The following is a 17,532-nucleotide window of genomic DNA, read 5'->3' as shown; positions in this document are numbered from 1 at the left end:
CAGACAGAAAGACTTGCATAAAAGTTAAACAGTGATATTTTTCTCAGAAAAAAAAATGTGTGTGTGTCAATACTAGGGCTTAAATTTAAGACCTGAGTGCTGTCATTTAGCTTTTTTGCTAAAAGCTACTGCTTTACCATTTCAAACCACAATCCTCAGTGTGAGTCACTAACTCTGGGCCTTGGCAAAATAATTTGTTTTAGAAAATATATTTCTAGTCGGACACTGGTGGTTCACACTTGTAATCCTACCTACTCAGGAGGTTGAGATCTGAAGATCACAGTTTAAAGGCAGTCTGGGCAGCAAAGTCCATGAGACTCCAGTTTACCACTGAAAAGCCAGAAGTTGAGCTGTGGCTTAAGTGGTAGAGTGTTGGCCTTGAACAAAAAGACCTCAGGGCAGTGCCCAAGCCCTGAGTTCAAGCTCCAAGACCAGCACCAGAAAAAAAAGAAAAGAAAAGAAAGGAAGGGTATTTCTTACAATGTATTTGTGATATTGAAATGGGTTTATTGTTGCAATTTTCAAGTGAATGAATATTCAGTTTCTTAGGTAATTTAAAATACTATACATATTTGTAGTTTTTATTCATTTAAACTAAATCACTTTGATGTTCTCAAATAAGCTTTAAGAATAGAAATGGATCCTGAGACAAAAAAAGGTTGGGAACCCCTGACTTAAAACAGAATTACTTTTTCTTTCAAAAAATTGCATGGACACTTGTGTTTCTTTTTCATTTTTTCTTATCTGCCATACTCTTAAACACTCATTTTAATTATAGTGATTACCAAGGTAACTAACATATTCCATAGATAAAATTGGAAGAAAGAATATGACATGGGGGCTGGGAAGGTGGCTTAGTGGTAGAGCACTTGCCTTGCATGCATGAGGCCCTGGGTTCGATTCCTCAGCACCACATGAGCAAAAAAGAAAAAAGCCGGAAGTGGCGGTGTGGCTCAAATGGTAGAGCACTAGTCTTGAGCTGAAGAGCTGAGGGACAGTGCCCAGGCCCCAGAGTTCAGGCCCCACAACCGGACCCAAAAAAAAAAGAATATGACATGAAGAATTGTCTGTCACATGCAAGCGTGTTATTAGCACACTATCAGAGGGTATAAACACACACGTTATTTATTTATCTAGATATCAAAGACCTCCTTCCCAGTAGGCATAAAACTTAATTGATTTGAGCTCAAATTTTGAGCTTTTATGATATGAATAATCATACAAGCAAAAAGACCAAGAACCCAGATTCCTGTCTCTCTCACTCAAAAGGGAATATAAATAGATCTCAGTAATCCACTGCTGCAATCACCAAATTACCAGAATGTAAAGCTGAATTCTCCATCATTTTTACCACCCGGGGGAATAACTGGTCAGCTATTCATGAACAAGAAAGAAAAATAAAACACAATACTGGGAGAAAGGAAATAAAAGCTGGAGAACTAGAAAGTCAATGAAATTCAAGTTATTATTGCTCTTTTTCACTCTGAAATACCTAGTAGCCTGCCTGGGCTCCAGCATCCCTGAGGCACACACTTAAGCAGCACAACCCCTGACTGCCAGTTAAATCCACGGGGCATTTCAATCCACTTTAGTTTAGGCAAATTCCACAGACAGCATAAAATATACCTACATATTGTACTCAGAGACATTAACCCTAATTTCAAAGGTAAAGTCATGGTACTAAAAATTTTTTTAAATGGATGTGTATCACAGATCTTAATTAAGGAGGAAACTAATAGGATATAATAAGCAGTTTAACAATCTGATTACATTTTGTTAACTGATGAAGACTGTTTTCTCCTGTTGCCTGAGCAAGTCAGAGCAGCCTTGAGACTTTAAATCTATTATCATATTGAAGATTCCAGCAGATTTTAGGATCCATAGCAGGGGCTCCAATGTGAGTCTACACACTGGCCAGTTTTGCTGAAGTTTCTGACATTTTGCTGTACTCAACTGTCACCCACCCCTGGTTTTCTCTCACAGTGACAAAGTCCAGGCTCTCTCCTATGCACAGCACACACGGCAGCTCATCTCCTGTGGCGGTGATGGTGGCATTGTTGTCTGGAACATGGATGTGGAAAGGCAAGAGGTGGGTGTCGCCCAAGGCTGGACTGGGCCCTACAGTTCTGAATCCACCACCCCTCCTGCTTATTTCTTATTTCTTTGAGGATTAAACCATAAAATGAGATGTATTGTGTTAGAAAATGTAAAAATCATAGTATAAGAGGACTTACTATTCTTTTCTACCCCTCATGAATTGGTATGTAACATTAATGTAATAGAAATTTCATGAGAATTTTAACAGACTAAGTTGTTTCTATTTTAAATCTGTTACACCATTTACAGCAAAGTACAGGTAAGAAAAAGGAACCACCTATTTTCTGGCAATTAATACTTTGGTATAAAAGATTCTGAAAACAGAAAATGCACATGCTTTATGTAATTTGGTATTAATAGAAAAATGAGAAATAATAATTCTTTTATGCTTTTCTGAGAGCCATGTTCTAGGCAGCTCTCCAGGGTATGTATATTGAGTCTTTATTAAGCATGTATTTAAATTTTACCACAATGTTTTCTTAAAAATGAGTTTTGTGTTTAATTTATAAGCATCTTAAGTACTAGGATGTTTACTGAATTTCTCCTTTATAATGTCCTTATTTCCATAGCACTGGATAGACTGTCCTTTTGACAGTGCACTATATTTTTATTTATCTCTTACATGTATAAGAGTTACATAGAAAATAACACTTTTCAAGGACAAACATGGTTTCCACAATTCTTTTCTTGCCCTCACAGTCTCTTTTCAAGAGCATAGTTGCTCTTACCCACAATGTAATACCTTTCAAATGCCAGTAATTAAATGTTTAAGAAGATTAAAGCCTTATTTGCTCAAACTATAAATCCACAGGAGTTCTATTAGTAACTAATTAAAATGATCATTACTGTTAGGATGTGAGGAATTGTTGAATATTGCTTTTGAAAAGTATATTTGGCACCATCCATATAAAGTCAGGGGATATTTCAATGAGGGCTGGTCATGGTAACCAGACTCCCATGTAAGCTGGAGATTGTGTCCTGGCTTGGGTTCTGCATGTATGGTAGCCTGCTTTGGATGAGGGACAGCCACATCTGGTTTAGCTTTGTTTCTATGAAGTTTAGTTTGTTTGAGGTTGTTGTTGTTATTTATAGAAGAAAGATCCAAAGGATCATAATTGATTTCCAGAAATGAAACCAGGTATTTGAGGAGGAATCCTATGCTTAAATTATACATCTTAACATGCAGATATAGGGGCACTTTCTATTTGTAGATGACTTAGAAATCTTAAGTCAAGACTCTAAATAAGCAGTGAAAATGGTTCCTTTCATCTTTTGCAAGCATCTTACTTTATTAACCTAAATATCCTGAAACCAATTTTGTAACTCATTACCTAATGAACTACTTTCCGGTTGTGCCAAGATCTGAAGGGTGCTCACTTTGGCAGGCCTGAGACATAAAATGAATCTGTCCCTAACTAGAAGTGCTGACACTTTTTGGAAATTTCAGAATGCTATTAAATAGTATAAATGGTGTAATAGTACAATTGATGTGAAGTTGAAAATCAGTGCTGGTATTTTGAACAGGGTGTGGGCATAGTTGGCTAATATTCTCTGAGTAGGGTTTGTGGAAGTATGTAGTGTTGAAAGGATAGTGGGGCCTGGGCATGCTCTGACTAGGAGCTTCATGAACTTTGCAGGACAAGAAATACCAAAAACAAGTGCAAAGTGAATTGGAGAGGTGACACCTATGTGTTAATGCTCATTAGCTGTATGACAGCAGTCACAGAAGAGAGGATGGCAGACAGAGGACAGTGAAGGCTGGGCAGTGGGAGATCCTGAGTGGCTGAATGCAGATTGAGTTGGTATCCCATTTATTAGTGTGTCTGTATAGTAATAAAATCCATTTTTTCAAATGTTTATCATTTTTCAACAATCATATTTATAATCTATGTTCTTTGATAGAAAAGTTATCAAAGGCTAACAAATAGTTCCTCACAATACCATACTTAACATTTTGGCAATCATCATTATGTTTTTCTCTATACATACACATTTTAAATTTTTTAACAAAAATGGAATCCTATTATACATGCCAATTTATTTTTTTCTCTCAATACCCTCTTTATAGGCATCCACTGTGATACAAATGTAGTATGTGTCTAACAGATAGAGTGTGTGTACGTTAATATTGCATAAATGATGTTATGCATACTACAAGTCTGCTTCTGTTTGAGCTCTTATATCCCATTGTATTTATCTTGGGCTCCTTCTGCATTTGATCCCATAATGTATAGCAGTTATATCTTCTCTGTTCCCAAGCAAAGGGCACATTCATGACCACAAGCTGGTCAAACACAACACCTGGATGACCACTTGTCCATCTCCTCGTACAGACCTATGTGACATTGATCCAGATGTAATCTTGGCTTTGCTAACTAGCAACCAAACAGTTATACTCTGTTATACTTTTATTGGAAGACAGGGAGTTTCCTGTCCTGACACCTTATATGCTCACCAATACTTATTCTTAATCCCTTTCTGTTTTTGCCTATGGAGGCAAGGGTAAAGATATCTTGCCTTTATTTACATTCTCAGGCTAACAGTAAAGTTTCACTTCTCTTCATGAAGTTTAGCAATTCGGGCTCCCCTGTTGTTGATTGGCATGTTCATATCTCTTGTATCTCTGTCAATTTTCATCTGTTAAACATTTTCTATGTTTAATGGTAACAATGTAATGTTTGAGAAATTGTTCCATAAGCACACATTGATACTGCTTTCTCAGTTGTCTAAATAGCACATTCAAATAAATGCCTTTTACTTATGATGTAAGATGCTTGTTCAATGTTTTCAGGCCACTAGAAGTTCCTGATTAGTCTAGGCTAATTATGTTCTATTAGCATCACTTGATTTATTTGTATAAGAAGTAACTTTTTATTTCTTTTTTTAAAATCTTCTCCTACATTTTATATTCTTAAAAAAACAATATATTTAAATTTTTTAGAAGTAAAATAGTCCTTTAGCTGACAAGTTTATTGCTGTATGATGTTTTTACACTGAATAAGAACTAAAAATTACAAAGTAAGTCCAGGATTACTTTTCTTAATCTTAAAAATAGATGAAAAAGTTTAAAAGTTTCCTTTTCATTTGGTTTATGAGAAAATGTGTAGTGTTAGGTTCATTTCTCCCTGAGGACAGAAGAGCCTGGATTATAAAGTCTTTTCTCTACAGCAGGTTTTCTTCAGGAAAAGTCCTGTCAGCGAAGGACAGAATCCAGAGCCTCTCTTGTTCTCCCGTCTACTGTGAATGTTGGGAGGGAGGTGATTTAGGACATTTCTCAAACTTGTTCCAAGTCATCTGCTTCCTGAAATTCACTTTTGAGAAACCCTAGGATTGGGAATTTTTGTTGCTTGAGTGCAGCGCTGTGTGGAAAGAGGTGACTTCCTTTGTCAAGTGATGAATTCCAGTGCTGAATGTGAAACTCTGAAACCAAAAACAATCAATATTTACATCATTTATGAAGATCCACTGAAGAATAACTTTAAGCAGAACACACTTTGAAAACCTGACTGACATATTTAGTTTATTTCTGATGGGGTTGGGAAATCGTGAACAAAGCCAGAATATTGAATGACCCATAACCCAAGGAGCAGACCTCCCATGGGGCCCTGCCATGAACAGCACTGTAGTCAGGTTATATCACTCCAACTTGGGCAGCTGACTGTGTAATGTTCATTTAAAAATCATGGTAGTACAGAAATGGAGGGACAAGGGGTATACAAATGTAGGCATGGTACTCACTAGTGTATGTTAAAATGAATTATATACAACTAACTTGTGGATGGGACAGGAGGGAAAAACTAGGAGAGAGCTAAGGAAGGAGTGACATTGTCCAGAAAGAAATGATCTCTTTACCTGACTTACATAACTGTAACCCCTCCGTACATCACTGTTATAATGACTTTTTTTTAAAGCACTGTACATAATCAGAGCAAAAGTTAATCACCTCCCATCAAAAAATATGAGATAATGTTCTAAGTTCGGGACCCTGTGAGGCTTGGCCCTGCCACCCTCCTCCAGATTTATTCCTGTGGTCCTTAGCTGCTCTCAGCTCCCTTTCCTAGCCTCCTTCCATACATTAGGGGTTCTGCTACCATACCACTTGCAGAGAACCCCAGCCTGAATCTGAGCCCTGTTTTCCCTCTGCATTGTGTGCTACTTCTTGGGCTTCTTACTCTTGGACTTACCAAAGAATTGTTAATATTTTTATGACTTGAATGTAGAGAATTCTTTTTATTCACTACTACATCTTATCCCAGTGCCTAATAACATATGAGATAATTCAGTAAGTACTTTTTGAATAGTTGACTGAGAAATAAGGCCCTCTGTTTCTTTTTTTTAATATTATTTTACTATAAAGATGATGTTCACAGGAGTTACAATTACATGAGTAAGGCAATGAGTACATTATTTGTTGATCATAGTTACTCCTTGTTGATCATTGTTACCTCTTCCCTTGTTGTTATCCCATTATCCCTTCCCACCCTCATCTCCCACACTTCTCCCCACCCCATCCCACCCAACCTCCCCCACCTGAGTTGTAAAGTTCATTTCCAATATACTGTCCTGTGGGTATCATTGTTGCAGTAGGTCATCCTGTGTCCTTGTTTCAGCATTTTGTTATTTCCCTTTTCCTCCCCAGATTAGACAAATGTATATACAAGTACAAGATGCACAGTACCAAAATCAAGTACAGTGACAACAGGGGATATGCCATAGGGGGAAGAACATACAAAAGAAACAAAAACATTTAAAACAATAACAATAGAGACCCTTTGTGTCCATATCTTGGGTTCATTTCACTTAGCATCATCTTATATGGACATATGTGCATACTTTTGAGCTTTTTAGCTCTTCTGATAAGATTATCCTATATGTATACTAATTATTGCAAATAAGGGAAATCATGAGGCCTAAATTCTTTGGGACTGGCTTACTTCATTTAATATGATTTTTTCCAAGTTTTTCCATTTCCTAACAAATGCAGCAGTGTCGTTCTTTCTGATGGAAGCATAGAATTCCATTGTGTGTGTGTGTGTGTGTGTGTGTGTGTGTGTGTGTGTGTGCGTGCATACACACACACAAATACCACATTTTATTGATTTACTCATCTAACTGAAGGGCATCTGAGTTGGTTCCATATCTTAGCTATGGTGAATAAAGCTGCGATAAACATAGTTGTGCTGGTAGCTTTAGTACGGCCTTGTTTGTTTCCATTTGGGTAAATGCCCAAAAGTTGAGTGGCTGGATCATAGTGGAGCTCTATGTGTAGTCTTTTGAGGATCCCACTTACTGCTTTCCAAAGTGGTTGAACAAGTTTACACTCCCACCAACAATGCAGTAGGGTTCACTTTTGAAGGCCCTCTGTTTCTAACACATCCGGATTCTGAAAGCTTCATCACTGTCAGACTTCTTTGTCTATACCACTCCTCACTGTGACCTGTTGTGTGCTTTATTTGACCAGACCCCTGAGTGGTTGGACAGTGACTCCTGCCAAAAGTGTGATCAGCCTTTCTTCTGGAACTTCAAGCAAATGTGGGACAGTAAGAAAATTGGCTTACGGCAGGTAGGTGATGTGGGTGTTACATCAAACTATAATTCTGAGGAAATAATGTAGCCTTATAGCCTCAGGTAAAATAATGACCCCAGGTGGGAGTTGTGGTGGGGTAGCTTGTAGTAATTGCAAACAGCACCTCGATCTACCCCCCTCCTTAGTCTACTGCAGTTTTTGCCTACTAGATTCCATTTCTGTAGTGACTCTTTCCCATTAAGTTGTGGAAAGACATTGTTTCAGAATTTTTAATGGCATCTACTAAAATGCACTTAAAAATTAAAGGTGCCAGGGCTGGGAAGGTGGCTCAGTGGTAGAGCACTTGCCTTGCATGCATGAGGCCCTGGGTTCGATTCCTCAGCACATATAAGCAAAAAGAAAAAAGCTGGAAGTGGCACTGTGGCTCAAGTGTTAGAGCGCTAGCCTTGAGCTGAAGAGCTGAGGGACAGCGCCTAGGCCCAAAGTTCAGGCCCCAGGGCTGAACCCCCTCCCCCCCCAAAAAAATTAAAGGTCCCATGCTCATCTAGGTTCAAACCATGAAATTATAGAAGTAATATTTATTTTTCTTTCATTATGTGACTTCTAATTTTGTTTTAGTTATTCAGATCTGCTCATTGTACAGAATTTTTAATAACCTATGATTTGATTTGGTCTTCCCTAAAGAAATAAAATGTTAGGTCACTAGGTTGAACATGGCCACATTTAAGAGACAATGGGTTGAGTCAGCATTCATCTGTGTTCTCCTTCATCCAGAAGTGATAACTAAAGGTCCTCAGTTCACTCAGCTTTAAGTTCACTTGATCCTAGGTACCTCCTCTGTAGCTCACAGGGAGGGTGACTGAAAAGGATAGAGGAGGGACAGTGGGAGGGGGAGGCAGCATTATCAGATGTGTTTCCTGCAGTCTTCATTATGAACACAGCCCGGAAAGTGACACTTGGTTTTTGCTTTATTAGGTTTCTAGGTACTCTTTGGTTTCATAAGATAGGGCCTAACTCTATAATCCAGGCTGGCTTCAAATTTTCTCTGTCTCCCTGCTTATACCCCCCAAGTGCAGAGATTATAGGCATGCACCATGCCTGGCTCCAGGGCTCTTGCCTGGCATCCCCACCCAAGTGTGCCAGAAGGGCGGTGTGGAGTCATGATAATCTGTTTTCTCTCCTTCCTCAGCACCACTGTCGCAAATGTGGGAAGGCTGTCTGTGGCAAGTGCAGTTCCAAGCGCTCCTCCATTCCCCTGATGGGCTTCGAGTTTGAAGTAAGGGTCTGTGACAGCTGCCATGAGGCCATCACAGATGAAGAGTAAGTTCCAGCGATCTGCAGGCCCCTTCTGGTCAGAGGAATCCAGTCTGTGAGCTTCTTCACTTAGCACACAGCCATGGTTTTAGGGCTCTGGCCCCTGCTGCTGTAGAGCATGGAAGTGTGAAAAGCTCTTCTTTGCCATCAACAAATGCATGTGATCTTTTTTTTCTTTTTTCTTTTTTTTTTTCTTTTTGACAGTCGTGGGGCTTGAACTCTGGGCTTGGCACTGTCCCTCAGCTCTTCAGCTCAAGGCAAGCACTCTACCTCTTGAGCCACAGCACCACTTCCAGCATGTGATCTTAAGAGGCAAGGGGAGTGCTCAAAGAACTCATCTATGAACTTCCTTTAGTTCATGAGTATGTGTGCATTTAAGGAAATGCTCTTCTTTCTGTCTTCTTATTTTCTGGGAATTATCCAGGATTGCAAGGGCTCAGCACTCACCTTGAAGGCCAAGCTGGTATCTGTTATTAGAGTTGAGTCAGCCCTCTGGTTCTGGGAACTTTCAGTTTCCAGGAAGAGCTAAGCCACTTTACCAAAGACCCAAATAGTCCCAGTGCCTTCTACGCAACTGACTTCTCATCAGTCCTTCCTCAGGATTCCAGCACGCTAGGTGTGCTTTGAAAGGTGGCCAGAACTATGCTTTGTCTTCAATGTTGACTAACTGACAATTACCTGACAACAGCTCTGAAATGTTTCCCTGTTAGCAAGTTACTGGAGGGTAACTTATCTTCACAATCCTCCTGTGCCTTGTACTGTAGTCAATTTGTTCTAAATACTTCTGTTTATCCATATCAGATATACATTAAGATACCCTTGCATAAGTAGACATATATATTCATTATTGTCCACTTCTCATATATGGTAGAGTTAGTAAGGGTTTTTACTGAGAGGAAACCTTAGAGATAGTCTAATTCATTTCTTCATTTATAGCGATATAGATTAGAGTCTAAGGAACTTGCAAAGTAAGCCTAAACCTGTAATTCTGATCATTTTTAGTATACTGCAGACCTGCCCCTTGGATTTTTATAGAAAAAAAGGAAGAAGCTGGGTGCCAGTGGCTCACACCTGTAATCCTAGCTACTCAGGAGGTTGAGATCTGAGGATCGGGGTTCAAAGCAGGAAAGTCCATGAAATTCTCATTTCCAATTAGCTATCAAAAAAGCCAAAAGTAGAGCTCAAGTGGTAGAGCACTTGCCTGGAGCTGAAGAGCTCAGGAACAGTGCCCAGAGTTCAAGCCCCATGACACTGACCAAAAAGAAAGAAAGAGAGAGAGAGAGAAGAAGGAAGGAAGGAAGAAAGAAAACCATGTTCTGAGAGCCCAGTGCAGAAGAGTGGCCCTTGAAACAGGAGAGTTGTCTGCTTGACTGAAACCCTGGCTCCCCTCCTCCTGTGACTTCCACCCTTCCTCGCTCGGAGCACCTAGGCAGCTGCCAAACCTTCTTACTAAAGCTTGTTACACCTTGAGAGAATGCATAAGAGAAACCTAAGTCTGCAGTTAGACTGTGAGAAAAAGAAAAAAGAATGGATCGCCTTCAGTTACAATGACAGTCAGTAGTTATCCTGGGCATTTTAATAGCACACTTTTTTTAAAAAATTAAATAGGCCAAGGTAGACTATTTTACTAGCACTTATCCTTCTGAGCAAAAACTTAGCAAAAGCAATGTGGTTTTCAAAAGACTTCAAAAAAATACAAATAGAGCTTTTCAAAGACTCTTATCAGAGTAGCACATTCTCTTGAAGGACCTTTGGAGATACCTCTTTCCCACTTTGGCAACTATAAGAAAACATTCCTTTATTATCTTTTTTAAATCATATAATAGACGACCATGGAATAAAAGCAGATCTGGGAGGTTCTAACAGTGAAACGGTTCTAGCCATTAAGCCAAATATTAGAATGTAACATCACACCCTAGATCTCCAGAATTCATAAGTCAACTACTTACTCTTGTTTTGTTCCCTTCAGACGTGCTCCCACAGCCACCTTCCATGACAGTAAGCATAACATTGTGCATGTGCATTTTGATGCAACCAGGGGGTGGTTACTGACTTCTGGAACTGACAAAGTTATTAAGGTAAGATACTATCTTATGAAGCTTTCCAGTTTGGGGCTTTATAAATAGAGCCTGTAGAGCTCTGTTCAGGTTATCCCGAGCTTGAGCATTTTTGAGAGCCTTTTACATGAATGGATCTAACATGCAAAGAACAGCTCCTCTAGTAAGTCATGCATGGCAGTCAGAGGAGTAGCACAAATGAGAAGAATTTTAAGCATTCAGCAGAGGGAGATGGAGCTGCTGGGAAAGCTGTCATGAAGCTAATGGGGTTGACCTAGTCACTGAATGTAAGATAGGACTTGAATAAGCCAACAGGTGGTAAACAAGACCTTTCCCACTAAGATCAATTAACCTAAGAGCATTCATCAAGGGCCTCTCTGAGGACTAGTGACCAACTGGATTTGGGGATATAGCAAAGGCCCTGAATAGAAGGGGCCACCTATGTCATATCCCATCCCAACCCTGGAGTCATTAGCAACATGTAGAGGTTAAATAAAATATTTAAACCCAGAAGCCTTGGTTCCCTTATTTTTGACATTTTATAGAATTTTTTGGAAGATTAAATGAGAAGATGTGGGAAGAACATGGTATGTGCGTAGTGTCCAGTATATATTAGTTCCCTTTGTCCTTAAATGTATCTGATCTGTCTTTATTCTTCAGTAGCTAGAGAGAAATGTCAGGTTGCTCCTAAGTTTTTGATCTTTAAAGATCTAGAAATCATGTAGTGAAGTATGTAGTTGCTTGCTAAAAGAAAAAAAATTCACTTAAGTTCAGTTCTAAGGATTGTTCATCCTTCATACAATTTGATTTATCTCATCCTTCATCTTCTTTTTCTCTTTACAGTTGTGGGATATGACCCCAGTAGTGTCATGATGGCTACCCCAGGAATCAAAAAAAATAGCATTTACTAAAGAAATGGGTGTTCTAATCTGAATCAGTACTGGAAAAGTAAAGCATACGTGTGAGCAGGAAGAGAAGCTAAAGACCCTGGGTGAATTTGCATCTTAACTATGCAGTCAGTGGCAAACTAGTGAAAGAACCTTTGCAGGGACTCTTCAACTTGTTCATACAATACAAAAGAAGATATTTTTTTTATCAAATGGCTTATACAGTCTGACTGTGCTACAGTGTTTTGACTATACTGAAAAATCTGTGTGGGATGTTTGATTTTTCAGTCCTCCATTTTACTTGTTGCTTTGTGTATTGGAGAAATGAGGAAAGTATCTGTTTAGGGTATTTTGGTCATAAAGTAGTTTCCATGCGTTTTGCTTTATTTTTACCTCAACATGTATTGTGGGCATCTTTTTCTTTGTCTCCATGTGCCCATTACTGCTTTGCAGCAGAGTGTATGTATGTATTTCAATGTTTGTTCCCAGTGTCTCTGCTTTCCTGTCTTCAGTGGAAAGAGTGCAGATCTACCAGCTGAGTTCTTGAATTGCCTGAAGATTGACTCAGCCCTATTGCCTGACTTGCTGATGTTCTTACTAACAGTGACTTTGTATTTCTGCCTGTTGTCTCTGTCTTCCCACATTAGAAAAAAGCTGCTCCCAGCCATTGTCATCCGAGTAGATGATTATAACTGAGAGCTTCAACCATCAGTGCCTGAATCTTTTAGAATTCAGTTGAGGCTTCCTGAACCTTTCATGTTTTGTTTTATTTTGTTTTTTTCTTTTTTCTTTTTTGGACATAGCTGTCCCTTACTGATAATATCAGCACAAAACAAAAACCTATGTGCTTCCAAAACAAGTGTTTTATAATGTTTCTTTCCCTGTGTGACATCATCTCAGAACTTGAATTTCATTACTTTAAGATTATAAACCTTCTTTATTCTTTATCATCTATATTGTGTTCCACTTTAAAAAAAAACAGATGTTAAACATCTGTATCTTAATGTATTTCACCAGAACTATTTGTATACTTTCATACGAAGACTGTAGGTGATCTGATATAAAAGGTACTGAAGCCTGCAGATCAAGCTCTTTTCTTGTTAGGAACATAAAAGAAGACTTTAGAAAATGAACTTAAAAAATTTGTCTAAGGGAATCCAGTTAAGCTTGATAAAATGAACTAAGTGACTCACTTCAAGATATTGAACTCCTTATTAAAAAATCTTTTAAGTTGGGTGTTGGTGGCTCCTGCATGTAATCCTAGCTACTCAGGAGGCTGATATCTGAGGATTGCAATTTGAAGCCAGCACAGGCAGGAAAGCCCATGAGACTTTTATCTCCAGTTATAAAATAAAAGCCAGAAATAGAGCTGTGGCTTAAGTGGTACAGTGCCAGCTTTGAGTGAAAAAGCTAAGGGACAATACACAGGCTCTGAATTCAAGCCCCAGTACTGGCACAGATATACAAAATAAATCTTTTCACCTATAAAAATAGAATTAAGATTAGTTACAAGCATGTACTAGATACCTATTCCACTCTAAGTACTTTGCACATCTAACACCTCAGTGGATCTCCTATGTCAGGACTATTAGGGATCACCGAGTCTCTTGAGCATCACCAGGTTAAATAAATACCAGGTTAAATGCTGATTGCAGATAAACAGGCCAATTGCTTGCCCTTTCCTATCTATATCCTACCTCCAAAGTATCTTATTCTCTTATTCTCTTTTTGGTGATGGTAGTAATTAAGCAAAATTGAAATCCTCTCTATTATTTTTCTTCCTTTCCTGGAAAGCTGGTTTGTTGTTTTTTTCCTCATGAGCATGTTACTTTTCTCAATGGAGTAAATACTACAAGCCGTACATGATAACACCCATAACATTGACCATGTATACTCCCTGAGGCATACGGTTTCCTGGAGTTCATTCTAATGGCCTAGTATAGGCAAGCAGGACCTGTGTGTGTGTGTGTGTGTGTGTGTGTGTGTGTGTGTGTGTGTGTGTGCACGCGCGCACACGTCCCATGCAGTCATGACCCATGACAGCCATCACTTGAAGCAAAAACCTTGACACACACACACACACACACACACACACACGCAGAAATCATCACCCCCTGTCACTTCTCTGCCCCTCCCAGAGTGCTCTTGCTTACTGCTTACACTCAGCCAGAGCCACTATAACTCCTTTTTTTGCATGACTGCTCTGTGAGTAAGCTTTTAAAAGTGAATTTGATTTACAATATTCAAGTATCTATTTTGTGGTTTATTATGAGATCTGCAGTCACCTACCAAGCTGCTTATGATAGAGTACTGTGAGTTGGAAATGAGTAATAGAAATTAATCACTGTGAATCTCCCTTTCTGACCTTCAGAGGTTGGCCTGTACACAGAGAGGGAAAGCCAGTATTAGGGAGGCAGAAGGTTGAGCACTCAACAAGCCTTGTGTGGATTCTCAATTAGGCATAGATGAGTTCAGACTGTACTGGAAAGCTGATTGTCCCCATTGTTCACATGCACACTGTATCTTTCTGTTCTGTGACTCTGACTCTTCACTCTAGCCACCTCCCTCCCATCACTGCCATATCCCAGCCCACAGAGCATCTCAGAAGTTGAAACCACATGAAACCTCACTGATAATGAGAATCATGATTGAAAACCACAGACACACAAAGGCAGCCGTTGCTCTGCCCTTCTCTTTCCCCTTATAGTGTGGCTTCTTACATTTGGTGAGAAGAGCTTGGCAAACAGTGTGTTTTTGTACTACTGTGAATTCTAGAGTTTTTGCCTTAAGTATGTCGACCATTTTGTGACTCATAGAGAAGTATAGGCTGGTGTGGGGTATCTTCCAAGCATTTTGTAGTAATCGCAGGCTTCCCTCATTAGTAAGAGCTGGCACCAGCCCTTGGTTTGTCTCCTGTCTAGGCAAAAAAAAAAAAAAAAATCATAGTTCTTATTTTATCCTGTTGGGTTTGTATTTTACTTTTATTTTTGCTTTATTAAACATACAGCAGTTTTGGCAAATAATGTCTAATATTACCTATGTTAACAGAACTACACATATCATACACAGAAAGTTCCCTTTTGGTGGAAGGAAACAATCTTCTGTTCTTGATTCCTCCAAAGGAATGACATTCCCAGAGCTTTCAGTTGCCTGGGTGTGTCTCCCACCACAGGCAAAAAAGTGGTTTTAAAATAAGTGCTTGGAATCTTATGTCATTTTATATGAGGTCAATCAACCATAATGTGTTTCTCATTTGATTGTCTGACTTATCTAAAGAATCCTAAAATCACAAAACTGGAAGAATCTTGAGATCTAGAATGTTCTGTCTCTGTCCCTCTGTCTCTGGCTCTGTCATCTCTCTCTTCTCTTTCTTCTCTTTTCTCTCTCTCCTCTTCTTTCTCTCTCTCTCTGTCTCTCTATATGTCTTCATACCAGGCAGGCAGTTAGATCTGAGATGTAAATGAGAATGTGGAAGAATATTCAAGGAACAATTGGTTTTGAACCTTACCTAGTAAGGACACAAGTGTTTGGAGCAGCTCCCTAGCTTTGGAACAGGGAGTGTCTGGAACCAGGCTAGCTTCCCATTAGGAGCATATTAGACACCACTTTTGGCCCCGCCCTGAATTATGAGTGGGTGCGTACTATGTCAGGAGGCAGTTACTGCACTTCTTTGCTCACATAATCTCTTTCCCTCACTCTTCCCCAACTACCCCAGTGGCAAAATTGAAGTAGAAATGCAGGAGCCCTGATGGCGCATGCTGCCCTATTTGCTGAACTCTGTAGCATTTGTCCTTGTGGGACATGTATGAGGCTATTTTTTAAAAGCATAATGTAATTTTGTTTAACATTAATCCTTGAAGCTTCAGTTTGGGCTTTAAGCAAAAGAAATATCTCTAAAACTATGTCATAGGTAGTAGACATAAATATTCATTAAATGAGACTTCTTTGGTTTTGCCTTTTCAGTATAGTTTAATGGCATGAAAGTGAGCTTGTTCACTAAGATTGATATTTTGAAGCAGAAGCAAAACATTTTGCCAAAATGTTCTTTTTTTCTCTTTTAAAAAATAATGTTAGGTTACATTTTTCCTGGTATGAAATTAGCAACTTGATTAGAAAACACAGAAATGGACCACATTTTGAACATAAATTATCTAGGTGATTCTGCAGATTCTAGTCTGTAGATTCTTAGGGAGAAAAAAAATCCCAAGAATTGGTATCTGAAAATGACCAGTGTTATTAATTTTGGAGTCTTTCTTGAGTACACTGCCTTTCCTCATAGGTTGTGAATAGACCCCAAAACCATGACATGCATGACCCTTGACCTGGAAGAACTTACAGTTATTGTGTTGCTATTATTATTTAAGATAAGGTGTCACTGTATAGCCCAGGCTATTCTCAAATTTATGTTTCTCCTGCCTCTGCCTCCTGAGTGCTGGGATTTATAGGTGTTTGCCATCCTTCTCAGCTTCCACTCCTGCTGAGAGCCCTCTCTACACAAGGTTTTAAAGTCAGTCCTGAGGTCATCATGTCTCTATGCACTTGTCCTTCTGCTCAGAGGCCTTGCAGACAAGCAGACAAGCCATTGCAGCATTGTGAAAAATGTAAGAGTGAAAATGTGCTTGGATGCCCCCAGCCTGGCAGAGAGGCAAGAGGGATTTAGAAGAGGAAAGGACTTCTAAGCTGAAGACAAAGGGTCAGAAGGGATGAGTTGAGTAGGGGAAGGAGAAATTTAGTGAGACAGTGTTAACAAGCCTGTGGTCTAGAATTTATCTGAGGCACCCAGGGGTTGTGCAGCTCAGCTGCAGGCCTGGAGCCCGAGCCCTTGCAGCTCTTAGATGTTTCCTTCAGGGAAAATATACACACAGCTCTCTGAACATCTGAACAACCCTGTTGTTCAGATGCTCACCCTATAATCAGTGCTAGTGTCTATTTCTTGTTTTTGTAGGTGGGGAAAATCACAAGAAGTGGTATCTGTTACTAATTTCAGAGTCTTTCTAGCTATATTACCTTTCCCTGGAGGTTGTAAGTAGAGCTTAAAATCATGACTCTTGACCTGGAAGGATTTACAAGCTAATCCGTAGAGAGACTGTGATCAATTGCTCTGTTTTGAAAAAGGAAAGACTTTGACCCACTAGGGCAGGTAGTTGTTTTGCTCAAGGATAGCATTGCACTTACAGATGGTGCTGTTACAGGGCACAGATGGACTGGTCCTTCCTATCCTCAACCTTAGATTGCTCTAGAATATGACAGATCATTCCAGTACAGTGTGGTAGGCACAATAAATCCTCACCAGTGGAGGCGAAAGGTTTTCTCACAGAAGCTAAGGGTAAGAAGGGTTTGGGCAGCCACTCTCTAAAAAACCTGGCTCAGCCAAGGTAGGAGCATCCCATGGAGTGCTTGGCAGCACCCCCTTTTTTTTTTTGGTCAGTCATGGGGCTTGAACTCTAGGCCTAGGCACTGTCCCTCAGCTCTTCAGCTCAAGGCTAGTGCTCTACCACTTGAACCACAACACCACTTCTAGTTTTTTGATGGTTAATTGGAGATGAGTCTCAGGGACTTTCCTTCCTGAGCTGGCTTTGGACTGTGGATCTCAGATCTCAGCCTCCTGAGTAGCTAGGATTACAGGTGTGAGCCCTTGGCGCCCAGTGGC

General features: G+C 39.6%; 1 protein-coding gene across 1 annotated transcript in view; it reads left to right on the top strand.

Moving 5' to 3' along the window:
- Wdfy2 (WD repeat and FYVE domain containing 2) overlaps nt 1-13,105 on the top strand; it is a 74,267-nt gene extending 61,162 nt beyond the window's left edge. Inside the window, exons 6-10 of the mRNA XM_013034846.1 lie at nt 1,984-2,089; nt 7,559-7,660; nt 8,814-8,944; nt 10,908-11,016; nt 11,839-13,105. Of these exons, the coding sequence (XP_012890300.1) occupies nt 1,984-2,089; nt 7,559-7,660; nt 8,814-8,944; nt 10,908-11,016; nt 11,839-11,868 (478 nt within the window). The 3' untranslated portion in view covers nt 11,869-13,105. The remainder of the gene's footprint in view (nt 1-1,983; nt 2,090-7,558; nt 7,661-8,813; nt 8,945-10,907; nt 11,017-11,838) is intronic.
- Nucleotides 13,106-17,532: the final 4,427 nt, after the last annotated feature.

This window comes from Dipodomys ordii, unplaced genomic scaffold, assembly GCF_000151885.1.
Source record: "Dipodomys ordii isolate 6190 unplaced genomic scaffold, Dord_2.0 Scaffold197, whole genome shotgun sequence".
NCBI lineage: Eukaryota > Metazoa > Chordata > Mammalia > Rodentia > Heteromyidae > Dipodomys > Dipodomys ordii.
This window is presented reverse-complemented; position numbering and strand designations above follow the sequence as displayed.